This window comes from Temnothorax nylanderi, unplaced genomic scaffold (assembly GCF_030848795.1).
Source record: "Temnothorax nylanderi isolate EJ_2023f unplaced genomic scaffold, tnyl_v1.0 TNYL_tig0067_pilon, whole genome shotgun sequence".
Lineage (NCBI taxonomy): Eukaryota > Metazoa > Arthropoda > Insecta > Hymenoptera > Formicidae > Temnothorax > Temnothorax nylanderi.
Genome location: NW_027249129.1, coordinates 879478 through 898609, shown reverse-complemented (window position 1 = coordinate 898609; position 19132 = coordinate 879478). Strand labels below are relative to the sequence as shown.

Sequence of the window (19132 nt, the reverse complement as noted above, 5' to 3'; positions counted from 1 at the left end):
GAAGAGGCATATCATTTACTTCGCGATTCGCGATAAACCCAACGGAAATGCGTCTTCGACTGTTCGTGAGAGCAATGTCCTTTTCACGTAATCTTATTTTGCACGTACATACGTATGTATATATACATATATATGTATGTGTACGCAGATATATACATATATACGTATATAGATATATTCTATAACATGTTACTCCCTATATACACATTTATATTGCAGTAAAACAGTATGTGTGCCTCTCGTGCGCGCATGGCGCGATATTACAACGTATTTTTCGGGATGTAGCGCAGAAGAACTTAAGCGGCTCTTACACAGTCAATATTATTGTAGAATATCTCCACATTGCGCAATAATATTGATCGTTTATATAATGCATATATATTGATATCAATATTATATCTATATCAATACTATTAGCGCAATATATTGAGTCAATAAATACCGATCGTGCAGAAGCCGCCTTAGCCAAGTAACCCTCCAATATTATATTGTAATAATTTTAACGATATTTCAAGGTGAATTTTACCCCAGAATATAATCATAGTTTCTTGGTCGGATTTAGCGGTTTCGGAATAAAAATCGCTATAAAAATCAATATACGATATAAAAATGAACAAGGGCAATATATAATGGTTTGTGTTGATCGACGAGAACTATATCTGGTCGTCCAATATCTGGAGTTAGAAGTACATAGTGATTTTGCTGTATGGGTTTCCGTCGCTCGTTATCGCGGCTGCGAAAGTTTTGCTTATCAAGGACTCTCTATTTTATAATTGGGGGTTACTTTGTCCGCGTACAATCAAAGGGTTTGGCACAATAGGAAGAAGTAGAGGGAATATATGCTTTGTCTTTGGTGCAATTTTGAATTACTGCCTCTATATACCGGTGAAAATATTTAAAGTATTTTCGTTTGTAGCACGTCGTTAAATCATCCGCCTTATTGTCTCTTTCTCTTGACAGATTACGGGACCATCATTGTTCTCTTGTGTGCCAAACCCTTCAAAATATCAAAACTACGCCGACAGCAAACCCACGATTCGCTCTTCGACTGAAATATTATACTCTCTGCTTTCTCTCAAATATTCTTCATAACACTATGTAAGCGCGGCGATCCAAAGATTCTCAGCCCGCGGTGTACAATAGAATTACATACTTAATCGATGTTAGCTTTACATGAGATAAGCATAATATCTAGAGTGACATATAAGGCTTTAGATGGAAGCATATATAATGCGTCGAGTAAAGTGCATATCGCGATTTCTATGTATATATATATATATATATATATATATATTGTTGCGTAAATCTCTCTTTCATTTTATGGACAATATAGAAGTTGACATTCACCAGCTCGGCGCAATTTATCTACAATTATCTCATTGGGTCTTAGTACCTCCCACAATTAAACCATCATAATATAAAGCAGAGAGAAAACATATGCCTTTAAAGAATATATTTACCATTTAACAAAATATATCTACTATTTAATCATATGTTAAAATATTTATAATTAGATAAATTCGCTAAATAAATTTGTCATATCATCCTTCGTTGTAAGGCTTGAGGTTGATATTCCACCAAATCGTCGCCAGATGCACTTAAGTATGTATTTAATAAGATTAATTTTCATAATATTACGATGGGAATTACTACAAGTGCAATTGCGAAGACGTGGAACAAGCGATTCCCTTATCGCTCCGATCATCTATTCCACATAACATAGAATGCTTACACATACTTATATTCTACACTAATACATTACATAGATTTCATTAACTTCCATGATCTTGCCTAATTTTCCAGCTTATCTTTTTTTTTCTTTTGAAAATAAATATAAATAGTGCACTATCAGAAGAGGTGGAATATTCATACAAAACTAAATCAAAAGCTCTAAATATTTCACATTTAACTTCTCATTTAAATATTAACAATATTCGGTGTAGTGAGTGCACACAGCATATGATATGCCCGATCGAAAAGCTACACCTTGTAAAAAGGTTCCTATTTAATCTTATCTCATAGTTTCCTCTTTGCATCGACTGCTAGTGCAAAAATGATTTTTGCACATTTTATAAATAAGAACGGAAAAACTCTCACGAGTCTATCGAGCGTGAAATACGTTGCTAAACAATCTGCGGATATATTTCTTATAATATAATATAGCGCGATGATTTTAATAATTCATTTAATATTTGTAATCCCGTTACGGATACTCTTGTTATATCGACGCATTTAATTCTGACATTGCTTCAAAGGATCAATGTATATTATATATACGCACATCTGTATACAAGTAATTACTGTACAATAACATTACAATAGTGTACTTTGTGGTTGCACGCGGAATCTCTTTCGTGTCGATGTTTCTTATATACTCTGCGCCAAATACAAACACGTGACATTGATAGTACTCCGGAACTTCACCATTATATTTAAACCACGAGTATAATATTCTTGTCTCAGTAATGATACGCAAAAACCATATGTGTAGTTAGTCCGACGTGCTTCAGAGAAAGTGCGAGGAATTTTAATAAGTTCAAGAATGAATTCATAGCAAGATAATTAAACAAATCAAACGCGAAATAAAAAGATGCGTATGATTAAAGAATTACGCCACCATGAGATAAAATAAGTTAGAAGTAAATGGCTGCGTGTGTATGTGTGTACCAAAAAACATTATTAGGCCTTCTTTTGATATTGGCAATTTCAATGGGAGGGTACAAGTCCTATGTTAACACTTGTGGCTGTAAGTGGAATTTATAGACTTTTTCTTGTTCGTTATTGAACTCATGACTTTACAATGACAATCGGATAGAATACGAACAACGCAATGACACGGAAAAATACGAGTCTTCCGCCGTCGGTGTTATTCTAAATTCGTTATTTATTCGAGAAGACATTCAACATCCTACTGTAACAAAAAATAATATTTTCTTTTTTTTTTAATTGCACTTCGATTACCGCCTTTGAGTTTTTCCCGGGTCATTGCGTAAACGTTTTCGAAATGAGAGCGTAAATCGCTCCATGTATAGTACAACCCGGCACGGTTTTACAACAACTTTACAAGTATTATGAATTTTATATAATAAATTCATAAACTCGTGCCGTTACCATTTAATACAATCCTTTTTCCAAATATCATAAATATTTCATGCTAGAACGCGTATACTATACAAATCTTGAAGCACGTCGTTGCTCTGCAAATGGGCAAGAATACCTAATTACAAAAAAGTCATCTTATATACATATATAGTTGAACCGCAAGCATGATCAGGGAGCTCTCTTCGAGAGAAATAACTATAAATAATACAAAATACAACGTCGCTCCTGGATGCGCTTGCCGAATGTGATATACACTCATTATACATTGTACGTGATATTATTTACCATTACTCTCAATAGGTGCGATTATATCGTTAGTTTAGACTATTCAGAGAGAGAAAGGGAGAGGGATGGGGAGGGGGGAAGAAAAGACAGATAGAGAAAAGGGATAACAGAGAAGAAGGGATGGGGTAGAAAGAGAGAGAGGGGGAGGAAGGGGGATTTCGTGACTCCGGATTTTCATACAAAATCCTTGAAGCATTCTACGCTATATCACATCCTATGTCTGAGCACATTTTTTTCTTGTTTATCTCGTAAATATTATGAAGTATTTTTCATTTCCTTATATAGTAGTATATGTATATAATATATATATATATATGGCATATATATATTTTTTAAATGGCTATAAGAGAAAAAAGTAACAAATATTATAGGAGGTAGAGAGAAATAGAGAGAAATTTTTACGGTATTCCGCGTAGTACAATTCTTTTGTCATTAAAGAATCTTGTTTAAAAACAAGCTGGATGTACATTCGTGAGTTTTAGCTTTCCCAACAGCATGACATTTTCTCATCTATCTTATTACTGCTGACGACACGTTCGACATTTTCTTCAATATACTGCAATTCGAGTACATGTCGGATGCAGTTGACGCGACAATACCATCAATATTTATATCGAACTCGCTCTTCAACGATGGAATGTTCTTTATAATCAATGCAAAGCTACTGTCGATCACATTATCAGGTTCTGGTAGACTTTCCAGGATAGATTCACTGGATACAAATACATCATTTTAGAAGGAAATTCATAATATCTCGTTTAGATTCGCTAATAAGACTACATATGAGTTTTCACTTTTATACAGTGTGAAAATAACAATGAAATCGGATTAACTGCGCTAATCTCTACGTTAGAATCTACTTTGTTTTTTTACACATATATGTATATATATTTTTTTTAATTTATAACATTTTTCCTGACTGTCATACTTTGATTCCAGTTCTGAAGTTTAAAATGTTAAAGTTTAAAATTTTATTGCTCGACTTTGGACTAAGTAATTTTGCAAAATACTATAATCAAATCTTCTAAGACATTGAAGGTAATATGGAATATTACACAAGATATATAGATATAATATTTTTTATATATATAAATATATATATATGTATAAGTATATTCATATTTATATATTTATATTCATTATACTTATGTATATAATACAGATATATACTTTTATGGGATTATTCCTACATAAAAATATGCATACAAATATGTTTCGTACACACGTGTGTGTACAGATTTAATTAAAAAAACATAACCATTAATTAAATTCAAGGAACACCATGCAAAAGAGAAAGAAAGACACAGAGGAGATGAGACAGGACCAAATTAGCGATTATTCTGCGTAATTTTGTTATAAAGATCTATTCAAAAGAAAACATGAATTAGTTCATTCTCAACAGTTACCCTGAACAGTCTACCATCTACTTTTTGCGCAACTTAAACGGATACCCATATTATGTTATTTAGGGTATAGCTCGGAAAGACTCTGGGGATATCTATTTACTTGATCTTGAACGCGTCCATCAGCTCGTTCACGGCGGCCTGCGTCGCAGCCTGTGTCGCAGCTTGCGTTATCCTCTGCTGTAGACCACCCCCTCGACTAAACACACCACGGATACCCTGCTTTGACTACTGATCTCACTCTTGCAATTTGTTTCAGGGACATACATCATACGTTTAGCGTTGCTGCAATGTTAACTTATGATGCGTGTCTCGTGTACGAAAGCGTGCATAATACCTTTTTAAATGCGTATCCAAGATAAAGTAACATTAACCGTATATATAACTTTGTAACAGTAGTTATAAAAACGTTTTGTAATAACGATACGATATCTGTTCGATATTCAAAGGCAGCTCTTAAGCTGTTAGACTAAACTCGCCTTAGCTTCCGTTTATAAAATACATAACAATTATATATGCTATTTTGTTGCTTTTGATAAATCGTAATGCAGGCACCGACATATTTGTCCACAATTAGTAATTGACAAGTTTCGGATTATTAAACTTTATATAAAATATTTTTGGATAATAAGAAACGTATAAAGTAGAAGTGTTGTTATGCGTTTGAGAAGCTTTGAAATTACATTAAACGGGGCATATCGTAGTTTTTACACGAAATATGTACCAATGATAAATATGATTGGTAGATAACTAATAGATTCCAAAAACTGTCATTTTTCATATCTAATCGCATTTTGCCGAAATGTCATGCTGTTAGTAAGTAAATAAATAGCTATCTATCTGTCATAAGAACGCAAAGTCCTTTATTTGACAATATTTTCAATAGTATATACATATATGATGTACAGCTTCATCAAGATAATTTACAATCAAACATGTGTGACTCGACTACGCATATTATATATCTAAATATATATATAGATATATATGTATATCTTCATTTGCTAAGAACAAGAAGATATTGTATCTTTGGAAATATTTAGTATTGCAGATTTCACTACTGGTGGTGTTAAAGTACAACTATACAATTAGGGCTGTGTTAATCTCCGTGGCAGATATAATATTATACAATATACATATACGTATATATACATATATGTATGTAATATATGTACATATACATATACATGAATTAGGCTAAAAATTATTACACTGTTCATGCAATATAAATATTAAATAATAGAAATAATAAGAAGAATAACACAGTTATTCTTCTCCTTCCTCAAATCTTAATCGCTTAAAAAATATGTCGTTGTCGTGTCACGTAGGTGAAATACACTAGACAAATTGCTCGACACTTGGAAGCTCAATTAGATTCCAGAAACACAATAAAGTGCAGGACTTATACAATTAGAATAATTCTCGTGTTATTTTCACACTCCTACTTAATTAACATTGATCGCGTAATCTCTCATAGTGTATGCAGACAGTAACGGTAACATTAGAAGAGAGAAAGTGTTTTTGTGTAAAATATACATTTGTCTATAATGCAACGGATACGGTATTGATTAGTAGCGAATAGGCGAGTTAGTGCGAAGACTTATTGTCGGCGCCTGCAATAGAAAGTGAAGTTAGCACCCAAAAGCCCCAATCACAAAAGCTACTGTTTAATATAGTTGGGCAAGGTTCTCGGAGAAAGCTGCGAACGTTACGTTCACGATTGTATACAGCTTTCACGTCGTTACTGCATCATTATACTTCGAACACACAATCAGCAAGGAATGTTATTGTGCGACTTAAAATTCGATGTGCGCAGATTAACTTGACGTAAGAATTGCGATCGATGGCACGATAAAATCGCGATATACGATTTGAGATCTAAGATTTTATCTGCGATATTAATAAATGGAATTTTTATAGTTCTAAGCTCTAATATAAGTTATATTGTACTCACGATGGTATCATAGGTGGAGGTAGGCCAGGATTAGCTCGCGTCGGTGGTGGTCCACCTGGACCAGGTCTATTAGGAATGGCTGGTGCTGGCCGGCCGCCTCCAGGTACTGGTGGTGGTGCTCGTGAGCTAGAAATAGGTGGTGGCTGTGTCACTCCGCGTCTTGGACCACCAGGAGATGGTGGTGATAATCTAAAACGTATAATACGTTTACAATCGGCTTATAATCGACTTCTGTATCATTTGAGCGCGTCAAAATGTTCTTTTAGAACAAAAGGAAAGTTGCAAGCAATATACATCAAAGGTTATCGCACAAAATCTTTGTCTGACAATGAGTGTGTGTCCGTATAATAATTCTTTAATATTTTTTAATATTCAAAGATATAAATAATAAAAAATAGTTGGCATCAAATATATAAAATATTGATCGATTAAATTGAAATATTGATAAATAATTAAATTCTAACAATATTCTAATCTAGCTTAATACTTAATACAAAAAGAATATCGTTACTCAGGGAAAGTGTACTATTGGAAGAGCATGCATAATGTGAACATGATGTTCTGTATAATAAAATGATTGGACTTTTGTTCTTGACGAGATACAATTTGTAAGAAAAAAAATAAATAAATAAAGATAAATACATTATATGTAAAAAATCTTACCCAAGACTGTTTCAACGGTGTTCAAATGTATGGCAAAGCAGACGGTACAAAATGTAAGGATGAAAAATTAGTCAAATGCGCGATAGACCATTTTAGGAATAACATAAGGGTTACCTTGGATTGTCGGCGGATACCAGCCAGTCGTTCTTCACGGGTGGTGGTACTGGGGTTGTAACCGTGGCCATGGAGACATCTCCAATGATACGAAGAGCCTCTTTGCATGCGTGATACATACGTAGCATCTCTTCCCGCTTCTGCGCCTCTTCGGGAGATTCTTCCATCATTGAAGACTGTAATTGCACATATACATCATAAGATTTTCTCAGATAAAAAGGATATATAAAGATACAGATAGAAAATACCAGATATGTAAACGCAAGAATGTGCTATATTAAAAATTTCAATATACTTAATAGTTGAATTAAATGTATTATGTTAAAAAAAATGATAAACATGTTTCTCCTGAACCAAGTACTCAAAGAAAGGAGAAGGACAGAAGGAGAGGAATGGTAAGGTACACTTACGATTATAGGATTATTGAATATCGTCAGAGTATTTATTTCATCGTTGGTTGACTAGGAAACAGTGGAAAGGATTGATCTATAAAATCCTTAAGAACCGATTTTGCAATAAACTGTCGTATAAATACAAAACATATTGTATTAACATAATTTTTTACCTGATCGCCACTTGCATAAAGATGTGCCAACAATTCCCCATTAATGAAGTCCTTAGCATTGTTAATAATAAGGTGCATAATTGTCTTTGGAACCAGATCACGGGTAGTTTTCGTGACAATCTTCATGTAAGAATCTACTAAGTTCCTGATAGTTTCCACCTGACGCTCCAATTGAGGATCCATCGATGATTGACCCTCTGTTCCACCCTAAAGAAACAAGAACAATCTCGTTTAAAACGGCTCAATGACCAAAAAGCTATATATCAGATAACATTCGCAGTATTACGATACATTAAACTAATGTGACGAATGTAAGTAATCAAATCTAGAAATATAATCAATAATATAGAATATAAAATAACATGTTCTATAGTGTTGGAATTTTCTGCAGTAGTGTGTTTGGTTGAAAAGGTGTCCAGTGCTTATGTAAGTGTCGTGCTTTGTAATTGAAAACACGATTGTACCAACCTCATATCCTTCCTTTTTAGTCGATTCAAATATGAGACAAAAAAGATAATGGTTTGTATTATGCACTCAATACAAAAGATTACATTAGTTTAGAAACGGTTATAGATATAAAAACCCACGCACTCTGCACAGACATCTCAAGTACATGTAATAGTATTCAAAAGGTAATGAAAAGGTAAAGATGTACCGATATAAAATAACATCCTCGCGTAAAATGTTACAACCTTGGAATATAAAACTTTGCAAAATTTAATATTAATTCTGCATGTATATTCTAAGTCTATCCTAATCATAAAAATAAAGCCAAACCTCTATTTTTTTAAATAATTTAAAAAAAAATTATTTTTGTTAGTTGCTCTTAACAACGTAATTCAGATCACCACACGGTTAAAAAATTAAAAAACAAGATCTCTTTTTATTTATTATTAACTCACCCTCTGCTTATCCTAAAATAAATTAAAATGGATTCTAATAAATATAATAAATTAATTCATAATACAAATTAGAGATAATATTCTTTTTTTTCATATACATATATATATATATATATATATATATAAATTGTCGTGTAACTGATTTAAATCTTTGATAAATAAACTGATATAAAACATTAATTGTCTTTTTTATAACGGCACATGCATAATTATTTAATCGTGTTTTGATCAATAATGAACTCACTTCTTCGCCATTTGCTTGCTCTGTTGATTTTTCGGGATATACACCAGCCCTTAGGAATGACGCCTTCCAGGAGTCAACATCATCTTGTGTTTCACAACTCAACTCCAGCTGTTTATAATCTTTATAAACGTTTCTTCCTTCTGGATTGAATAACGCAAATAGGTGACGACGCGACATGAAACCTTGTTCTAGATCACGCAATTTCAGGCCATCCAAAGGCAACATGTACTTCTTTTCACGTTCCTTTGTACATAAAAATATATAACGGATTAGACATTGTTCTCGGATGTTAATAATTCTTTTTCAATATAAAATGCTATGATTTTTAACATCCAATTTAAAAGCTATCATATCAATAAATGAGCAATATTTACTTCTTCATCCTTGAACCAGGAGATACTCTCCGATGTTAAAACAAACCAGTAATCTCTTGAACCGCCCTTCATAATACCGAGATTATGTATGCACATGTAGCCTTTACGAATTACTTGGTTGCCTAATGTATGCCGTCCAGACTTAACAGAATTCTCCGAGGATTGCTGTGCACTGTAACATAAATCATAGTGTATAATGAAAAATAAAAAATTTCATACATTTAACTGTAAGGATTATTGCCATCAAAGTATACATTAGTCAGTTATAAGTAAAAAAACAGCAAGATCTTAGCATCCATGTTTTAAACAAACGTACTATACCGTAAAAAGAAACTAAATTAACGTTTGCTTATTATAAAATAGCATACGTTACAAATTTTTGGTTATACATATACTAATATATAAATTCAATATTTTTATTTTACAATAAAAATAATAATATATACAGGTTAAAGACGGACAGTACTTTGTGCCTTTACCTACAAATCAACGTATATATATTTATACATCTATTTCGAAAAGACCACTGAGAAAATCTTCACCTCAGAATTGACATAATATATATCAGAATTATTGTGTGTATATTGCCATATTGTTTCATGCATTTTATGCTTCATATAACTTCAAGATTTTCTAAGCGCACATTTGCTGCATAGCCACATAAACAACACTAGAATCACAAACATATGTACAATGTAGCTATCCTTTAGACAACACTGCAACAATTTCCAATGTTGTGGTGCAAAAGCGATTATGAAAAAAGTTGATTGCATAAGCGCATATTACATCCATTATAAAACAGATTGTAAGTGTAATGTTGCTATATGAATTACAGTCTAAAAGTCTCATGAATAATGCAGGTGACTTTAGTAAATACTTTCATTTACGAGTTCTAATTTTCTGGCATAACTTAGAAACGAGAAGTCCTTATCTTAATTTGAAATAAAGCAAACTTATAATCTGCAAAGAAAAAAAATTGAAATAGTAATAGACTAATGTAAAAAAATTGAAAATATACGAGATAGATTGCAAGAACAACGTGCTGCACCTCACAATTTTAATATTATGCAGAATTTTCATTGATATACTGAAATCAGTACCCAAGTTCAAATTACATAATAATTTTCTTGAATCTGATTTTAACTGAAAAACATGAATCTAGTATTTAAAGAAAATCAGTTAAAAACTAATTTTCCGTTATATACTATAACTTATATAAGTTTTTTGTTTTCAATGCTAATTAATTGTAGCATTTAAAAATTAATGATTGAATTAATATTCAATCAATTTAAATTCTAGAAAAATATGAGAAAATCAATATATATCTCTATATATATATATTTAAACATATAGTTTGCTTGTTTAGAAAATTTCAGAATATTGATAAAAACAATATCAAGCTTAAAAATTAGTTTAGCTCATAGTACATTAGTGTTTCAACTTAAAATAGAAGCAATAAGATATCAAAAAAAAAAATAAAATAAGCCACAGAAAGAAAGAGCGTGAAAATGGAGAGGGGTAAAAATGTAGTGTAAATTTTTGTTGAAATGTACTTTAATATTCTTACCTTTTTGCATTATGGTAACTGGCTGCAGCGCTGCCGATACAATTAAATCATTTCTTTAATTGTGAAATTTGAAGAAATTGATAATAAGAAAAAAGAAGTATATCTCAAGATAAGGTCACATATTACTTTAATTAGGGAAAGGCACACATATTAAATTATATAAAGAATATATATCATAATTTCATCATTTAATTACACTTCTTATTAAGAGATGTATAAACTAGGATCATATATGCTAAAAAACAAGAACTGCAAAGATGTATACTTTTGCACAAAATCTGTATGCCTTGTCCCCAATAACATTTTACAAATAAAATCAAGAAAATTTATGACACTTAATCATCAGCAACATCATTAACAAATTTATATAAGCCTATTACTTGTTCAGTTATACGCTTATATTTATCTATCTAATATTAGCTATACATTGTAAGTATCTAATGTAATTTTTATAACTATCTTTTTATAATTAATTTTTAGAGATGTTATAATTCATTTGAAGCAAAGATTAAAAATATAAAATAAATTATACGGAAATACTGCTATATAGCCATAACAATAAAAATCAATTTAAGCTACAAAGAATGTAATATGTGCAAATGCAATTCCATATCCTTAGTAATTTGAGAAAACATTTCTTTTTTTTGATCAGATATTTCTTTGATTTGAGAAGCTATTTCTTAAATCATTATTATAATCATTCTAAATCTTATTTTATAATTTAACAATCAAGTAATTTTATTTAAATTTTAAGTAGCTGTAATTTATTAGATGTTTAGAGATACCTCTAAAAATTTTATAAATTGTAATACACAATTATGTTCTTAACTATTAAATAAAATGAACAAGAATAAATAAAAGATCAAGTCACATTAATAATAAGATAATTAACAGAAATAAACTAAAATAAACATATTACAAAGTATGGAAGAGAATTCAAATCATATTTATATATGATTTTAGCATAGTGTCATACAAGTGTACATCGAGTAGAAATAATACTACGCAAGTTATTGCTTGTCAAAATCTAGTGCGGCTTTTGGCCTTGAAGGGACGACGAGCTGAGAGAATGTTAGCGTGATTATAGATTGCCATGTGAGCTGATTTTAGCAAGACATGCACTGACTGTGAAAGTATATGCGCTGATAATTTGAGTGAAAGAATAATGGCAAGCAAACAAATAATCTGACATATCAATCACGTGTAGTACGATTTTCTCTATATCTTCCAAAGATATTTAACATTTTAATTTTTTACATAGGTTCTTAGAAAGAATATCTCTTGTTAATAAACTATCTTTATAATTATTTATATTCTAATAAGCATTAAGCAAGCTATATGTGTGATTTACTACCTTTAGTCTAAAACTACTTTAATATATTTTAAAATTATAAAAAAAAATGTTTGCAGCATAAAATCGCTAAAGATAGTTCTTTAAATAAACTATTTTTTTCTAAACTTTGTAGAAATAAATGTGTATTCTAAAAAGTAAGTACTTTATTGTGTTAAACGAGAAATATAGTATATACAGAATATTAAGAACTTTATAAAACTTTATAGTGCAATACACGTGAATATGTTGCTAATATTTTTTTTTAACTAAAAAGCAGTTTTTGAAACATACATCTTTGTCTAAATACTATAACAACATTATGTAACGTTTCTTGCTATTTAGTGGCTATATCAAATTTGACATATGTAAAAAAGGAAATATAGCAGCAAGCATAAATGTAACAAAAACGACATGTAAGAAGTGTCAACTTAAAGAAACTGAAAGTTTTTGTGGCTACTGTTTATCTCTGTAAATAATAGATAAATCTAATGTAACATATAACAAATAGCGTGGAAATGTTTAGTGATTACTTACTTCGCAAAACCGATGAAATCTTCATGATTCGTATTCATGTATGCGAGTTCGCAGTCCACCAGCAAAATCAGCTGCTCTTTACACATTTGTTCGCGCTGCCTGACGTATGTCGTTATAATACGTTCCGTCTCTTCTCTCAGTCTAGGATAACGCGACATCTGTAATTTATACAAAAACCAGCATATAAGAATTGCATAATTGTTGACTCATATATTATTTAAATTTCTTGAATAATAATTCTTGTATTCTATAATTATCTTTGACTTACCCTATCAGTACAAATGCGTACAACATTACTAAGTTCTTGCACAACTAAGTCTACACACTTGAGACTTGGTTCTTTAAGTCTGTTTATTTGTTTTTTGACTATTGCCTCAAAAGCCATGTCTGGGGTAAATAATCCCACCCTGATACCTATCGTATTAAAATTTTGTCAATATGTAATACTTTATTTTGTTAATGTGTAAGTAACTTGATATTGCAAAACTTCGTAATTCTATAGAATTTTGTCGTAACGATGATATCAGAAGAAACTCACCATGTATATTTCTAATGGCAAAAGCAATTTCTTTCCTTAATTCTTTTTCATCGAATTCCATCTTAACAATTTCGAACGGGAAACGCTCATGGAAAAGTCTGTTGATTTTCGCGCCACCACTGAGTTCGTTAGTATTAATTTGTGCTGAACCTGAGCCTTCTATGGTCCTCTCGAAATCTGACTGAAGCTGCTGTATCATCCTTAAAAACGTTTTTCTATTAATTTGTGTAATATAATTTGCCACAAAATATTAGTTATATGGATAGAGAGTCTTGATGTTATCTACCATTCACAAAACACATTTAAAATAATATCTGTTATTGCGTCACAATCTGCAAATTTATAATAAAAATGTCATATTGTCATATATAAAGATATGTAGGATTTCATATAGTACTTCACGTATTAAAAAAATTTATTGTTAGCAATTCTTATTTGTTAGTTTTCTTGTAGCAGAATAGTTTTATGCCATCAAATTATTTCCCAAATCTTAAAAAAGCATTTGCATATAATAAAAAAACGCAGTTTTTCAATTAGTTAAAATTTCATGCAAATGGCACACTATTTCTGTTAAATAAAACTAATAGATGAAACAAGGATACCTACATATACATTTGAATTGATCTGAAAAACGAAAAAGCAAATGATCTAAAACTTCAAGACCCTCTACCACAAAATAAAAAATATTAGAAATGAAAAGATAAGAAAGAACTATTGTTTCATTTGCATGATTATTGCTTAACATGAAAATATGAAATATAGAATACATTCATCCAAAGAATTTTGATATTACATATATGTGTATGTACATGTGTGTGATATATTCTGCTATAAGATATGCATTTGTGATTTTTACAATACATATTTTATGAATGGAAGACGAACACTGAGATATTGTAAGCCGGCACATTGTAAAATTCTGAATTCACTTACTGTAACATAGCCTTTGTTTTGATTGCAGGATCATCAGGTCTGAAATGTTTGTACTGCTCGACATCCTTCTCTAAAGCTAATTGTTGCTTTTGTAATCTATCTCTTAGAGCTGGCAAGGTATCCCTGATATGATTTGTTAACTGTTGATTGAGAACTCTCTGCAAATATGGCGTACCCAACCTGTCTGCTAGATGACGATAAGACGGATGGCTAACAAAGTAAAACAAATGTTACATATGGTCAAAAAGAATGATTATATTTCTATAATCTTTAGAGTTGTTCGTATACCTGAGGAAGAACTTTCGCTCAGCGGCCAGAGCATTTTTGATATCCTTCCTTCCTTCTATATCCTTTTGACTTCTATTGACAACTCCGATGTAACCCCTTCTCAATGGCAATAATTTATTTTCCAAAATATCTCTTGCATCGGTGCCATCGTCCATGAGATCCAGTTTAGTGATAACGCCAATTGTACGTACACCTTATAGTATTGTGTGCATTAAATATTAAGTTCAAAGAAATATTATATATATAATAACAGCATTGCAAATGAATGGATACCTTGTGGATCCACTTCTTTAGCAAGTTTAAGAGCATCGCTATTAGCTAAATCAGTATTAGCTGGGGTGACTGCCAATATGAGACAATTTTCACGTTTGATGAACTGAAAGATCATGGCTTTAATTTGGGCTTCTATATCTGCTGGTTGATCTCCGATCGGTACTTTTGTAAGTCCAGGTAAATCAATTAATGTCAAATTTAGAACTGCATAAAGATAAATATATGTTAGTAAATAATAATAATAATTTTTTTTAAAGCAACTTTCTTGTTGTACTCACCGTTGGGTGAATATACTCTGAGATTAATTGGTATATTAGAAATGCCCTTGTTACCTCCGGTCACCCTGTCTGTTTCTGCTTCAATTTCCTTCCGCACCTCATCAAAATCCACAAATTTTTTACCTTTGCAATGTAAAAATTCCGCAAATTCTATAACATAAGAAAGAAAAAGTTACTTTATTTCCAAAAACGATTCTTATTATTTAACAGAGAGAACAGTAAAATAAAAAAATGGAAAGTAATATTTTATATTACTTTAATATTTATCATATCTGTATGCTGTCTGATGAGATACATTCAATTTACAGCTTATCATAATTTTAGGCTCAGGAAGTATGATACAGGAAACGTGATAACTTCAATGATGATAAAAGTTCAAGAGGCAAAATAACATTATTAATTTGGTCTTATTACATTCTATTTATTAATATTATACAATAATAAAACGCGAAATGTCAATAACTATTTTTGCACAAATTTAATATAATAAATGTCACATAATAAAAAGTTTTTCAACAAGGGTCAAGCAGAGAATGACATATAAGTGGAGTAAATGCATCAAACATTAATGTGTTTCTTGCTTAAAAAGGAAGATATTTGCCACAAGCACAGGTCAATAGGTTAACAAGATGATATTACGAGTATATGAGAACTCCATGTTCTCTTTAAATCATTTCTTATACGTGCTTTTAAAAGTAAGAGATTTTGAGATTACTGTCAGATATGTAAGATAACTTTATATTGATTATTGTATATCAAGTGTTACAAGAAAAATAAGGTAATGTATTCGGTACATTATGACTCACCAGTTGGGCTGTTAATCAACTGTAAGATGAGAGGTCTCCTTGTCACAATGCCTGAACCTCTTGGCAAGAAGTCTCTGGAAAAAAATATTTTTGTTATAATTAGCTTTAATTAACATCAACCTCATATATATAAATTATTACTTATATATATTGCACTATTTACAAACAACAATAAATTAGTTACTCATCAAAATAATTGTACAACGATGTGTTTAAATATTATAAATTACGATATGTATATAACTCAATGCTAATGATAATTATTTATTCCACGATATAACTTTCTTCTTTGATAAAAATATGCTTTGATAAAGATATCAATATGATTATCCTTTTATCTATCTTGAATATTCTCTGTGATTCATGTTCTATCTCTGAGAAATTTTTGTCTCTAATATCTTTAACATAAAATTGCGAATTAATAGATTCGTACTAGTTTCTTCCAAAGCCTAATATTAATGCATCCGCAATGTAATGTGACAAACATATCTTGTGCAACGTGGTACGACAAATCAGCTGCGTCATAAAAGATCTCAAGAATTAAAAACGATAATCAATATTTCTCTATATATAGACGCTTCACTCGTCAACAATATAATACTTTGTTTAAATAGCGAATATTAAAGGGACGTAAGACAAAATTAGACAAAAATCCCATAAACAATTTCAAGACTGAATCATTGTTCCTCGGCTATTTTTAACTCACAATCATTACAATATTTTGCATAATCGCCAGTTGTGCGTTTAATAAACGTCAGAGACGACGTGAATGACGAAGAGGCGTTCGCTACGAGGACGTAGAATCATCCCGCCGGTTTTGCGCATGAACGGGCATTTCTAAGTACTCCAGCGACGATGTCACGAAGAAGGCACTTGACAGGTCGCCTTGTGGGCGTTCTGACGTCGTTCGTGCGGTCGCTTCGTTCGCTTCACGCTTTATGGCTTTATGCTCTATGCTGCGCGCAAAAAGTACCGTGCCACGGGATAATCGACTGTCAAATGATTTTCTTTGACGACGACGTCGCGGTGAAATTGAAAAGCCGCGCGCGTGTTTCCGCCACGCCTTAGGACTCGCAGGACTTGCGTAGCGACGACGAGGAACGTCAGCGTGGAATCGAGATGAAGACCTATGAGTTTCGTAAATATAACTGCGTTACGCTTTCTGCGCTCGAAAACGGAAAACGACAAACGTGCGTGTCTATGACGTGGGGAAGAGAGAAAACGCTAACTGTTAAGAGAAACAGAGATTTAGGGGGAGGAGATCTCTCGGCAGCGGCGGCGGTGTTCATCGATCGCGCTCGATCGAATCCGCTCCGCCTTCAAGTGCCATAACTAGAGTAACGACGGGCCACGGGGACGAGAGCCTCTACATGCTCGTATCGTCCATGTGTGCGAGAGATTCCCTATACAAGGGACGATCCCTTATGGACAACGATGCCATTTCTCTCGGGAGTTTTCGAGTTAACCGCGAGGCTGCGAGGCTGCGAGAGCAGGAGGAGGAGTCGGGGACGCGATTATACAACGTCAGCCCCCGCGATACTCACTTGCCGACGAAGTTCTCGAGCACGGAGCTCTTGCCCGCGCTCTGGCCGCCCACCACCGCGATCTGCGGCAGATCGAGCTGCATGTGCACGCCGAGCTGCGTGAACGCATCCTGCAGCTTGTTCACGATCGGGATCAACTGTTCCATACCCGTGTTGCCCGCCATCCTGCCGCCGGAGTCGCGTAATCCGCGCTACACCGCTCGTTCGACACGCACGCACTCTCCTTATCTCCTTCTCTCTCTCTCTTTCTCTATTTCTCCACAGCTGTAATTTCTCGCTGCGTACGCGGCGCACCGCCTAGAGCTGCTGGCCTGCCACCGCCCGCACACGCACGACCGCCCGAAAAGGGTGGCTGACGGAGGCGAGTGACTGTCCGTTACGAGATCCAAGCGTGCACTAAAAGCAAGATGGCCGATTTCCGCGAGGGCTAGTGCCTGCCGCTCGCACCGCTCGCACGCGCTCTGCCCGCCCGCCTGCCTCACTGGCTGACGGCTCTCGCTCTTCCGCGGCAAACTTCACCGCATCTTTCCAGTCGCAATGGCGGCGGCGGCGGCGGCGGCGGTGGCGACGCGAATCGCACGATCTCGCATTCGCATCGGTCTCGCTCGCTCGCTCACGTCGCGGGTGCGCGTGCGCGTGCGCGCGCACGATACGCCGAGGGGAACGATTTGAAATCTCGGTCGCGATCGTGTGAACGAGCGGCCCCGCGTTACGTACAGGCGCCGCGCATTAAATGTGAGATCTCGGAACGGTTACGCGGCGACGACGACGACGGACTTGCTGCGCCTGCCGCTCCGGCGAGCCCCGTAGAGCGGTTCAATCGATAATCGAAGCGTGCGCACAAGTCGCCGCCGCTGCCGCCGCCGCCGCCGTACGTCGCCGTCGTGACCCACTTTCGCGGCGGTGAGATAAAATCCATAACGTACGCGCGCGAGTGTCCGTCAACGCTCAACGCTCTGACCTTTTTACTCCGCGGCCTCCGCGCGCGTCCCCACGTTCACCGTCCACGTCTGTTCGTAACCGCGGCGTTCGCACGCGTGCGCGCGCGACGGAAATTCGGCTGAGCGACGTACACTTCCGATATACGCGAGCGACGCGACCAGTCGATACTCCGTCCGATCGATGCCCGCGATATCGGCTCGCTTCACGATAGCGAACGGATTGTTCTTTCCAGCCCGCACCTTTTGTAGATTTCTTCAATTTTCCTCTTCCCTTCCCGCCTCTCCGGCAGTCTAATGTACATTGTACCTACAGGCGATTTTCCATCTACTTGGAGCGAATTATAGCTTTTCGAAGACGCTCGCGTTGATAGTTCCAATAACGATAAATCGAAAACTTGCAAAATGTCATCTTAATTTAAAGATAGATATTTAGTAAATTTAATTAATTAATTAATTAATTAAATTTATTTATTTTTCTCGTAATAATAATA

General features: G+C 33.9%; 1 protein-coding gene across 7 annotated transcripts in view; it reads right to left on the bottom strand.

Annotated features, from left to right (window-relative positions):
- Window positions 1–18488, bottom strand: part of Shi (dynamin-1 shibire) — a 37761-nt gene extending 19273 nt beyond the window's left edge. For 3 of the 7 annotated variants that reach the window (XR_011718413.1, XR_011718412.1, XM_071708414.1), the window contains exons 1-16: window positions 17701–18488; window positions 16157–16230; window positions 15351–15500; window positions 15073–15276; window positions 14800–14992; window positions 14512–14721; window positions 13579–13778; window positions 13309–13454; window positions 13041–13198; window positions 11174–11203; window positions 9607–9778; window positions 9233–9475; window positions 8555–8566; window positions 8087–8293; window positions 7522–7697; window positions 6745–6933 (exon numbers count right to left, since the gene is read on the bottom strand). Coding sequence is in view for 5 of the 7 variants with exons in the window: in XM_071708414.1 (XP_071564515.1) it covers window positions 6745–6933; window positions 7522–7697; window positions 8087–8293; window positions 8555–8566; window positions 9233–9475; window positions 9607–9778; window positions 11174–11203; window positions 13041–13198; window positions 13309–13454; window positions 13579–13778; window positions 14512–14721; window positions 14800–14992; window positions 15073–15276; window positions 15351–15500; window positions 16157–16230; window positions 17701–17864 (2528 nt within the window). In the remaining 2 variants the exon portion in view is untranslated. The remainder of the gene's footprint in view (window positions 1–6744; window positions 6934–7521; window positions 7698–8086; window positions 8294–8554; window positions 8567–9232; window positions 9476–9606; window positions 9779–11173; window positions 11204–13040; window positions 13199–13308; window positions 13455–13578; window positions 13779–14511; window positions 14722–14799; window positions 14993–15072; window positions 15277–15350; window positions 15501–16156; window positions 16231–17700) is intronic. The other 4 variants (XM_071708418.1, XM_071708415.1, XM_071708416.1 and 1 more) reach the window with 4 other exon arrangements.
- Window positions 18489–19132: the final 644 nt, after the last annotated feature.